Genomic DNA, 12,190 nt, shown 5'->3' with positions numbered 1-12,190 from the left:
GGGTCCTCATCCTGCATTAACTGGCTTCATGTCCTTGCCATTTAACCTGTTCGCCTCCCTAATGTCGGCGCTCTCTTCTGTGCATCGGGGGTTATGGAGCAGCATTCCTTTGATCACGGGGCAGGTGCGAGTCCCAAGGGAGATAATGAACGTGAAAGTATTTGGCCAATGCCCAGCCCCAGTCTCAGGAGATGAGCATGAGGGAGGGTCGTGATAAGAAAGCAGCCACACTGAAGACGCTTGTTCTGTCCTCAGTCTTCCATTGTAGCAGGAGTAAAATCCTCCCACACTCTGGCTTTTAACCGTCTGGGGGTGGCCCTCTGGTGAGGAGATGATTCTTTGTTCTACTGCCTCCTAACTTTCTATGTAACAGTCAACCATGCTCCCTTCTTGCCTGCCCTGCCCTATCATTCTATCATCCATGACCACCTCATTCATGCTTAATATGGGGAAGTCCCACGTAGCAGCCCAAAAATGTGAACAGCTATTCTCAGCAAATGTGAGGTTACCCAAGCTACAGGATAAATAAACATGGTTATTTTTCCTCTTTTAAAAATAGTTATTCTGTTCTTTTTTAAGACTTTGAAATACAGTCTAGTTAAATAGTCTATATTGAGCACTGACTATATGCCAGGCTGTTAATGCTTTATTTACATTATTTCATTTACTATTTATAATAATTCAGTGAAAGAGGTATCATTGACCTCTTTCACTTTATAGGTGAGGAAACTGACATCCAGAGAGACTATGTGTGTGCCAAGCTCCCAGAACTGTAAACCGACCTATGATTTGAACCTTATTTTTACAAAACCCATGCTCTTACGTATTATGCTTTTGGCCTCAAAAATAATAGTATCTGCAAAAAGAAGATGAGGAGGAGGAATTGGAAGCACATATTTAATCAACAATAAAAAGTTTATGGGTCTTGGACAAATACACTCCCACCCCCACCATTCAGGCCTTTCCCAAAACCTGAACATGACCTTATAGGTAGAGAGAAGAGGCAAGTGAAATACAAAGTGTGTGATTGATTGACAGTTAGTGAAGAACAGGACATAATCCTTCAGAAAACAAACGTGAACAATTTTTGTGTACTGAAAAGGTCTATCTCTGAAGTCAGAATATGACGCATATATTTTTGCTATTATTATTATTATTTTATTATTACTTAAAGTTTTTTCAAGGGAGAATGGGACAGGATAATGAAACATCATTTCTTCCTCTTAGACCCTAGCCATCCTGCCTCCCAATATCAGTCTCTTCAAGAGCCAACCAAACATATTTTTAAGTATTTTCACTTAATTTAGTGGGTTATCGAGTTTATGTAGCAGATGATCATAGTTTAGCTTACTGGTTTATTACAATGCTATCTTTATATCTTAAAATGAAAATATTACAAATACTTGGGGATATACGAGAACTTTTTGTTTCTACCAGCTTTGACACTTTTGTCTCATATCATTTTATTGTTCAAAATCAATGACCTTGGGATGCCTGGGTGGCTCAGTAAGTGTCTGCCTTTGGTTCAGGTCATGATCCCAGGGTCCTGTGATAGAGCCCCATGTCGGGCTCCCTGTTCAGCGGGAGGATCTACTTCTCCCTCTACTTCTACCCTCTTCCCTGTTTATGTTCTCTCTCTCTCAAATAAATAAAATAAAAATCTTAAAAAAAAAAATCAATGACCTTAGCATCAGATAGTAGTACTTTCACCATTTCCCCATTACCAAATGTATGTAACGATAACTGTCTCATGGGATTATACCAATGATGAAATTAAATGAGATAATTTACACAAACTTTTTGGCACATAGAAAGTACTCAAAAAATGGGAATGTCATCTCCCCTATTCCGGATTTGTGTCCTTTATCTCATGAGTTTCAGTGCTGTGTAGATGTGAAAGACTGTTTTGGAATCAGTGATACCCCAGTACAAACCTTAGCTTAGCTTTCTACCAGCTGTGTGATGTTGGGCAAATGTCTTAGGCTCCCAGAACCTCCCCCCCCCCTTTTTTTTGTAAAAAGGAAATAATAGTCCTCTTTTCCAGGAATGCTGTGAGTCTTACAAAATAACATATACAATGTATCTGACATAGAGTAGGTGCAAAATAAATGAGTGGGTTTTTTTCTTAGATAAAGTAACTTCTGTCCTGTAAAATAGAGCTAATGATTAAGTTTTATGAAAATGCTTTATTGCATGATTATGGATAATTTCAAACATCTAGAGACTTACTTGGGTGTCATTTTAAGGTTGCTTCATCTAATCCTTTTTAAGCCATGTTTGGGTCTTGTGGGAATGTTTAAAGCTCCATTATGAAGCCAAGGTAAGCAAAGGTACCTATCAGCTGCAGTGACCACTGACCCACCCACAGGGGCACCCCCGCACAACTGTAGCCAACTTCGCCCAAAGTCTAAGAAAGGTTACATGACTCACACAGATGTAGTAGGCATGAGATTACAGGCCTAGAGGAAGAGGCCAGGGCTGTGGGCAGTATATTTGACAGGCTCATACACTGCAAGCCTTGTTCCAGAGCCCTTACAAAGCACCTCTTTAGGATGAAAACAAGATGCTCTTTGTAAATAAAAGTTCATGCATTTGCGTAATGAAGTCATTTTCCAGCGCTGCAGTAAAAGATATTCTTCTCCCAAGCCCCCTGGGTGAGGACTGTCAAGAGGAAGACGGCGGCCAGCCAGTCTCAATGAAGATAGCTCAAAGAGTGAAGCATTCCATCTTTAGAAAATGAGAAACCTTGCTCAAGAAAGTGGGTGCCCTCCCCCTCTGCCACAGAGTGAGATTGCCTACCTCTGGCTCCTGCCCCTGGAATCCCTTTCCCACTCACTTCCCTGCAAACTAGGGGGCCACATAAGAGATCTACATAAATACAGATAAGACACCGGGCACCTTGACTAAATAAATAAGAGATGGGAGGAAGCAATCACAAAAGCTGAACATTCATGGGGGTCCCTTGGAGGGCCTCCAAACTGAGATGGGAGGGGGAGGACGGCCAGGGAAAGGCCCAGAGCTCGGTGTGTGAAACGCCAGTCGGAGTGGGAGGGCCTGGAAGTGGAAGGTAGAAAGGGAGTGGTGCGAATGGATGTGAGGAGGAAGGCAGGACAGCGCAGCCCTCAGTCCTCACGCGCCCCGGCCAGGAGGTGGCCGGCGGGGCTCGCCCCACACCCGTCCGCCTTTTGATGCTCAGCCTTAAGCTTCATCCATCTACACGCCCTTCAGCCAGAGCCTCTGGGGAGAGAGAAAGCGGGAGAGAAAAGCGAGAGAGGCAGAGGGGAAGAAGGAAAGAGGAGAGAGAAGGGGGCAAGGGGGACTCCCGCTCACTCGCTCCCTCTCCCTTTTGACTAAGTTGCTCCTTGGGCCGCCTTGACTTCCCACATCGGACTCGGCGCAGGCCGAGAAGGTAGAGCAAGCGAGGCACCGCCGCCCCACGGCGCGGGGGCTACCGACCAGGACAAACCGCCGCCGAGCCCCAGGCAGAGCCCTGCTGGATGTCAGCGGAGAGATGGCCGTGAGCTCAGCCCGGCGCTCAGTCCTGCCGCTGTGGCTCCTCTGGGGCGCTGCGTGCGCCGCCGCGGCGGCCGGGAACCGCAACGCTTTTCCTTTTGACATTGAAGGGAGCTCCGCGGCCGGCAGACAAGACGCGCCCGAGACGAGCGAGCCCCGCGTGGCTCCCGGAAGGCTGCCGCCTGCTGCCAAGGTACGGTGTCCCTGCCATTGTGACCCTGCCGCGGCACCTGCGCCCCGCGGGGTGCGGGCGCCACGCTCGCGTCCCCCCCTCTCCCCTCCTCGTTCCCTCCCCCATCCGCCTCGAGAGTTTCACCTGTACCAGGTCCGTTCAGAAACTTGGAATGAAGAGTTTTACTTTGTTAAGTTGGACTGGGACGTCGTGAGTTGCGAGTTGAGGCTTTGGAACATGTCACTGTTCAAACTAGCAGAAGTGCATGTGTCCTGTGTAGTCCCAGTGGGGCTGCTTAGACTCTCACCTGGGGCTGCAGTGGCGCTTCTGTGACTTTCTGCCACTTGCATGTCCCAGGAGAGTCATTTTTGCCAAGCCACAGCTCCCAATGCGTGTGCCCTGTCCCTGGCTTCCTGCTCCTCTGTGATGTTGGGACAATGGAAACAATACTGCGGGACCAATCCTTTTGTCATAAATCAAACAGAAGGTTCTCTGCAACAGGGGAGAGTGCGCCAGTGGCTGAGGGTGATGGGATACTACAGAGTCTGTTGGGAAGCTGCAGATCGGATACTTGAAATAGACGGGAGCCATATTCCCGAAGCAAGAAGTTGTGATGAAAATCAAGCCCCATCCCAAAAGTTAAAATGATCAGGATATGCTATTGAATATATGGTTATGCAAAGAGCTGCTGTTTAAATACCTTACAATTGCTTTTATGTTGAAAGCACAACCAAAATGTAGTAATTGGGTAAAGGAGGATGAATCCAGAGTAAGTGATTTAAGAGTCCCCTGAGCCAAGACGGACAACAGCATGTCCAGTGCGTGGGAGATGTTAAGTAGGAGGAAAATGAAGTCACCTAAGTTCATGGGAAAGGAAGGAGCAATGGACCTAACATCACACACACACACACACACACACACACACGCTATAGCTATGGTTCTAGCAACTATAGAACCAAAGCAGTTATGTGGATTGACACCATTTCTAACAGAACTGAAGTCCGGATTATTACTATTAATCCTGCTAATTGTTCATAGAACAGTAGTTCTTCATTATTACTACCAAAATAAGGTGCATGAAGATGGTCCTTCTCCAGGAGTGAGCCCCACCCACACCCCCCAAAAAAGAGGGAGGGTGGGTAGGACCAGAGCATACCAACCTCCCACTGTGGTGCAAAAAGTAACCTCTATGTGAAAGAGGGGGGCAGGCTTCTGCTCAGCTTTATACTCCCCAGGCATGGAGAGAAGCCAGGCCAGGAGAGACACCAACGGGAAGGCATTGCTTCTCCACAGGCTAGGAATTAACCCCCTGCCCCGAGGAAGCATTATTTCCACCTGTTGCTTTGAGCACGGAAAATCTCAGAGTGAAATGCCTAAGGTTAGGTTGCCCTTTTATTAAGATAAAATACAAGACATCTAATTAAGTTTGAATTTCAGATAGCAACAAATAGATTTTTTGCTTATGTCTCAAATATTGCATGGGATGTATTTATAGTAAAAAAATTATTTATTGTTTATCTGAAATTCAAATTTACCTAAGCATTCTGTATTTTTATCTGCTGATTTTGGAGATATGGGCACACAAAACTTTTTGAAACACTCATCCCACAAAAAGTAAGAAAATAATTATTTGATTTTCAGGGAACCTTAAATTTATTGCTGAGACCCTGAGTGATTTCTTATACAATCATATGCTCAGTGAAATAATAGGAAGGCAGCACAGCAGATTATTTTAAATGGCAGGCTTTGCACTCTGATGGTCCCAAGTTCAAATTTCAACTTTCCTGCTCCTTACCTAAGGCAAATCACAGATGCCCAAATTATAGAGAAAGAAACTGAGGCTTAAAGAAAGTATTGATGCCTACTTCATACTTCCTACAGTTACCGTGATAAAATTAGATAAAATATACAGAAAGAATGCTTAACACAGTACTTGGTATAGCATAAATGCTTTATACATTCTGAATCTTACTATCAGTATAAAATATGCAGATGATTGGATTAAAAGAAACCCTTATTTGGGAATATTTCTCAGAACGTTATTTTTATGGTGCTATTTTACTTAATATTGCTATATCTCTGTTTGTCTATATCTTTCCAACCAGGAAGAATATCGTATAGTGAGTTAAATTTGTAATACTGTCAGAGTCTAATAGGTTCAGAATGCCAGTTGAGGCTTTTGGTTTAGGAAAACAGAAAGAAGCTATTAGTCATTCCAGAAGGGTCAAAGTATATGATGTAGAAAGGGTGGGATTGGAGTAATTATGTTCCCACTGCATAGTTTCACATAATACCTCTAGTTAGCCTGCGGTCCCATGGCGATCCCAGTGCCCCGGCATTTAGATTTCCCATGCTCTTTATAGCCAGTAAGGAGACCATAAACCAAATACATTCTGGAAATGTAATAACTTCGTAGAGACACTCTACTGAATTGGTTCAGGAGATTGTATTTACATCTATAGACAGAGAGAACGAGACCATGGACTCATATGACACATTATTCATGGGAAGTTCGAGATGTGAATGGAGGGACATTTTAAAAATACATTCATTGTATTTGACTTGGATTTATATGAATGGTTTTTCCTCAATTTCCCTTCAAAGTTAAGGAAGAAAAATACTAAGGCAAGCATGGAGCAGTGGGAGGTGCTTGGCTGATGACCCTCCAAAGGCTCTCCCAAGCTCCTCGACAGCAAGGTTTGTGCTCTCCCTACCCCTGGGTCCTCAGCTCTGAACACACGCCCCAGTCTCCCACACACTGCACTGCTCAGTGTGAGTTAGGGGATCAAAGACATTAAATGCACACTGAATAAAAGGATGAGGAGCACTGGCTGACCAAGAAAGAAGATTCCTCCTTTCCTTCTCAAACAAGCCCAAACATCCCCCAGGATGCAAAGAGTTTGAAAAGAGTAGCACCCACCGGTAACTCTGTGCTAAGGGGTAGGATTTTCCCACCTTCTGTTTTTTTAACAATTTCCTGAGTCCACTATTGCTGAGTTTATGGCGAAAGCAATGATTCTCAGTAGGTGGGGGTGGGCAAAGGAGAGACTGGGTACTTTCAAAAAAGTATATTCACTCTTCTAATATTTTACATTTAAGAAAAGAAAGCCTTGATTTTTATCATACACACTCTAGCAAGTAAAATTAGGCAAAAGTCCTGTTAACCAATATGGATATGTGAAAGAACTGGAGGGGGTACAGGAATGGAGACAGGAACAGTCTCCAAGGAGAGGGTATCAGAATGTCCTTGGCAGGAAGGACAGTCTTGTCTGTCAAAAAGAAGCAGGCATTATATAAGGTCAAGAACACTAGGTTAGAGTTTGCCACTGTGTGGCTGGGAAGAAGCCCCGCACAGAGACTCAGCAGAGTTGGGGGGGAGGGCCCGCTAGAGGGGCAGAATGGGAGGTTGGCGGGGGCGACGGTGCTGTGACTGCCTTTTGGGAGATAATTGAGAAATTAAGGGAAATAAGTGACAATATTGAGCAAACTTCTCTCAGAGAGGAAAACGGGAATTTACCTCCTGGTAACCTGACTGGGCTCTGCTGTTGTTGTTGTTGTTGTTGTTAGCTGCCTTCGGAGAAAATCAATGGCCCATGAACCACATGTGCAAAGATACTCCACCCTGGACACACTTATTTGCTGGCTTTAAAAAAAGCACTATGAACTAGACTAATTCTGAGTAACTTTTCCTCTAGACTTTTTTTTTATTGCTGATCCATGATCCTGTGCTCCAGTGTAGCAGTGCCTTGACACTAAAGGATTGCAGTATGTTTATTAAAAGGCAGCTTAGACCTCTTTCACTATCTTCATTCCTTTTCCTTATCTTGGGCCCTTACTTTGAAAATGGCCCCGTTGAACCACATTAAGTCACTGGCCTGGGCCATCATTCCATACTGCTGCTCAACAGCGCGTTTAGGTAATGTGAAGCCCCACATGCCGTCATTATTTCCTTCACTCAGTATCATCAACAAGCAGGTTTGGAGCCCTACCCTGTACAGAGAGCAATAAGTAGGCACCAGGAGGGACAGAAGGAAGGCAGAGTCACATCCCTCCCCTCAGGGAGGAGGCAGTCTTAGAACGAAAAATATGTACACAGCCACTCTATAAAGCAGAATGAATTAATATTCTGTGAGAGTGGCTAGCAGCTACGGGCCATGGGGGTAATGTGGAAAAAGATTACTCTTGAGCCAGATCAGTAGGACACAATCACCTAATACCAAAGAAGTTTCCTGGGAAACATTATTTTAGAAGGACTAAATATAGCAGTGGCAGTAGTAATAATAATAATAGCATGGCTTGTGGCATGCCCTCATTGATTATTACCACGGGCCACACACTAGTCTAAGCATTCCCCGTGAGTTATGTTTTTTTAAAAACCCTCCTAACAACTCAGTGGGACTTGTATAGTTACTATCTTATTTTGTAAACATGGAAACTGAGGCACAGAGCATTTGCCCAGGTACGCTACCTGGTAAGTGGCACAGCTAGGAAGGAGTTTATAAAAGTAATTCAATTGTGCAAGAGTATCTAGGAAAAAGTGGTTAGGTTACTAAAACTATCTGTCGACATAATTTCAGTCAAAGTCTTGGGAATTTCTTAAAGTTATATAAAATGCCATTCAAAGACTATTTGTGCAATGCTTGCTTGATGAGTAGTTGCATAAAATTTTAGGATTACCAAAGAATTGAGATAACTTACTTTTCCGGACCCGTCTGATAGCTACTTTTTAAACTACTCATATAGGAAAGACAAAAAATAACACTTCCTGATTTCTACTATGTCCCATGTAACTACATGTATTATCTTTTGTAATACTCAATAGTGAAATTTATACCCATTTTATAGATGACCAAATTAAGGTTTGGAGATGGTTAAGTACCTTGCCCAAGGTTTCCAAAATCCCATTCTCTTTTTCCGGCAAATCACTGGGTCTCCCTGATAGATTTTTTTTTAACTCTAGAGTTTTCTTGCATCCCATTTTCCTTTTATAAGTATATTCTAGTGTTTTTCCTCTTCATGATGCTATAGTCTACATTAGAAGCTCCTGATTTAGATTAATAGGGAAAGAATCCAGAACAGCACCACCTACAGGAATATATGGTCCATCTCACAGAATTTTTATAAAATTGCTGGAAAATAAAGAATTCCCTTTGCTGTAGTTCCAGAGTTCTTGGATTTAACCGTAACTTTTTTTTATTGTGGTAAAATATACGTAACATAAAATTTTCCTTTTAACCATTTTTAAGTGGCATTAGGTACATTCATATTGTTATGCAACCTTCACCACCATCCATCTCCAAAACTTTTTCATCTTCCCAAACTGAAATTCAATACCCATTAAAGAATAATTCCCCATTACCCCCTTCCCTAGATGCTGGCAACCATCATTCCACTTTCTGTTTCTATGAATATTACGATAATAGCTACTTCATGTAGGTGGAACCTACAACATTTGTTCTTTTGTGCCTGGCTTATTTCATTTACCATAATGTCTTTAAGGTTCATCTGTGTTGTAGTATGTGTTCAAATTTCATTACTTTTTAAGGCTGAATAATATTCTATTGTATGTATATACCACACTTTGCTTACCCATTTATCTGTTGATGGACATTTGGGTTGCTTCTACCTGCTAGCTTCTGTGAATAATGTCGCAGTGTCCATTGATATACACATACGTGTTTTGAGTTTCTGCTTTCCATTCTTTGGGGTATATACCCAGAAGTGGAAATGCTAATTGTATGGTTCAGGAATAAAATTAAAACTTGGATTCTTATAGAGGCCAAGCAAAACATTACTGGGCAGTGAAAGGAATACACCCTGGGAGTGGTTAAGGCCAAAGTGACAGGAGAAGGGTTGTCTCATCCAGAGAGACAGCCACCTCTGTGTTGCCAGGTCTTCTGTTTTTGTTTTTGTTTTTGTTTTTGTTTTTGTTTTTTCAAGAGAAAACAGAATCTGGATTCTTAGGTAAAATTGCTGACTCAATTTTTTTTTACTACCTTGTGGGATGTACATCTGATGGCCCCGTTCAGCCCAAGGGTTGTTTATTTGCAGTCTCTGCTTAACAACATTTGAAATTCACCTTTCATCAAAGGTACCATGTGGGCATCTAGCCAAACAGATGTGCTATGAATTCAGCTCCACTACTTTCTAGCTGTTTGACTTTGAACAAATTAGTCCATCCTTCAGAGGCTCAGTTTGTTTGATTGTCGAATGAACAGAAATGTATTTGCCTTGCAAGATTGTTGTGAAGTAATAGATATAAGCTACCTCACAAAGTCTGCCTTCAGTTCCCTGTCTCTTCTACCTCCTCTCCCCTTTCCTTCCACTGTTTTTATCTATCTGCAAGTTAAGATTTGTTTTATCAATTTATTTTTATCTAAATTTTTACTTCTTTATCTAAATTTGATTACTTCCAACTTTTCCTTACAAATGTGCTGATTATCCAACATTGGAGAAGGAGACTGTCGTTGAACTTTTGTAATTATTGTATCTCCAATGATTCTTTAAACATAGCCTTTCATCAACAATAGGATGATCTGAGCAGTAAAGAGAAATGAATGAGTTTTTCTAAAGCCCCAAAAAGCTAAACAAAAACCCCAACATCGTTATGACAAGGACTTTTTTTTCTTTCACAATTAAATTCTCAAATCTGACCTGTCATGGTTTTTTGAAATATGTAATGCCAAAAAACACTCCTCTCCTTTTGGGTTTTTCCTTGCTCAAAGTAACCATATAAATATAATGGTGGCCAGACATAATTTTGAGACATCTGATTGATGAGAAACCATTAAAATCAGACTACCAGTACATTACTGAGTTCCAGAAGTTGGCATTTCCAAACACTTACTTATTTGTTTTCTGGAACCAGTAAATCTGCTGGTTCATTGAGATGTAGTGACCACAGAGAAGGATATTTAAATATCTACTCCAGCATTTGCCGAAGAGAAGCATTCTTTTTTCAACTGTTTTCTTTTTTGCTCCTAATGTGGTAAAGTTAAATTCTGGGAAATGGTTTACTAAAGGGAAGCTTAGCCACAGATGTTTGTAATTCCAACTTAAGTTTCCCATCAAAGTCTTAATGAAATTCAGCTGCCAGCAGCTGGCTCTGAATCTGAGTCTTTTTATCATGAGAAACTTGGGGAAAACAGCATTCTGAGGCTGAATGGTAGTGGGAAAATGTCCATATTCAAGCCCAAATCCCCTGCATAAAGAAAAAAAATACATAAAGAAATAAATTCTGTTTTTAAAAAAGAGGAGAGAGGGGTGGTCAGACATACTTTAAGGAATATGCAATTTAACCTTTTCACTTCCAGGAGTTTCTTAGTTTGTGTGTTGTGTTTTGGAAGAAGCTAAAGATCTAGTGTTTACCTAACTGGAGTGGAATACCTACATTTATGGCTCCATGAGAACTGATGAGTTGGAGAGATCCCATACCACCAACAGCTGCATGAGCACAAGTCTCTTGCAGACCAGACCAGTAATCCATGCTGTATACTACAGCTAAAAGGACCCTTGCGTGCAGTGTAGACTTCATGCATTTGTGTTTATTTTGAAATCATGTCCTCCATTCGTTGAAGTGGCATGATTACACTAAAGGAAACTAGGGAGTCTAGAGATCAGAGATGTCTTCACTAAAACTGGCCTCAGAGGTGACTGGTACATGGAGTGATGTTGTCTGTTTACACAGTGAATTGCAACGTGTCCTACTGCACGACAGCTCTGTAAAGCCAAATGTGGACCCAAAGGAATGTGTAATAGAGACACCGGCAGAAGGCAAGAGAAATGTCTAGTGAGCCTCATACTGTGGGATCCTAGGGTTGTGGAACCATCTAGCATGACAGCAAGAGCCAGAGCCCACATTTGGGATCCCGGGCTTAAAATTGTGGCTGGACTCTTCTTCCACAGTAGAGTTATTCCACAATGCCTTTCAAGCTTCAAGGCCACACAGGCTGTTTCCCCCTTGAGGAACAGTGACACAATTTGACAAGCTGACAGTGCCCTAAAGGTAACCTCTCTTCCTGCTGATATGCCATGAGTCCCGGGAGCAGCAGAGTGATTCTGTCATCTGTGATTCTGTCAATTCCCCGGTCACAGGTGAGGTCCTAAATGCATGTTACTGGGAGACGGAAGAGAGTCTGAATGCCTGGAGATGAGCCAGTGTTTGCGGTGCATGAATAACTTCCTCGTTCTGTATTGTTCCCTTGGAATTGTGGTCTGTCATGATCAACACCAGGAGACACCCTGAAATTCCATCTATAAGAGACAAGCCCTGAAGCCCCTATTGCAGCACAGAATTCAGCATAAAGGAGGCCTGTGTGAATGCAGAGCCAGTGGGTGGTTATTATTGGATGTATAACTCTATTATACCTTGCAGTGCAAACCGTAAAATCAAAGGGATCACAGAACGTTAGATCTAGATAGAGAGCTTAGAGATTCAACCCTCTCATTTTGTAGACAAGGAAACTGAGTCTCGGGGTAGGAGGCAGTTGAGGATACAAAGCTCAC

The 12,190-nt window shown here is 42.4% G+C and overlaps 1 protein-coding gene and 1 long non-coding RNA gene across 3 annotated transcripts in view; both read left to right on the top strand.

The window, feature by feature from the left end:
• The first annotated feature begins 3,043 nt into the window (after positions 1-3,043).
• The window catches only part of LAMA4 (laminin subunit alpha 4), a 150,927-nt gene continuing 141,780 nt past the window's right edge, over positions 3,044-12,190 (top strand). For both annotated transcript variants that reach the window (XM_064598016.1, XM_064598015.1), the window contains exon 1: positions 3,044-3,706. In XM_064598016.1, coding sequence (XP_064454086.1) covers positions 3,512-3,706 — 195 coding nt within the window. In that variant the 5' untranslated portion in view covers positions 3,044-3,511. The remainder of the gene's footprint in view (positions 3,707-12,190) is intronic.
• Positions 4,777-12,190, top strand: part of LOC135365603 (uncharacterized) — a 31,420-nt gene continuing 24,006 nt past the window's right edge. The window contains exon 1 of the long non-coding RNA XR_010413737.1: positions 4,777-11,779. This is a non-coding gene — a long non-coding RNA (uncharacterized LOC135365603). The remainder of the gene's footprint in view (positions 11,780-12,190) is intronic.

Source organism: Mirounga angustirostris, unplaced genomic scaffold (assembly GCF_029215605.1).
Source record: "Mirounga angustirostris isolate CCGP_5_RB_7025 unplaced genomic scaffold, mMirAng1.0.hap1 SCAF_8, whole genome shotgun sequence".
NCBI lineage: Eukaryota > Metazoa > Chordata > Mammalia > Carnivora > Phocidae > Mirounga > Mirounga angustirostris.
This window is presented reverse-complemented; position numbering and strand designations above follow the sequence as displayed.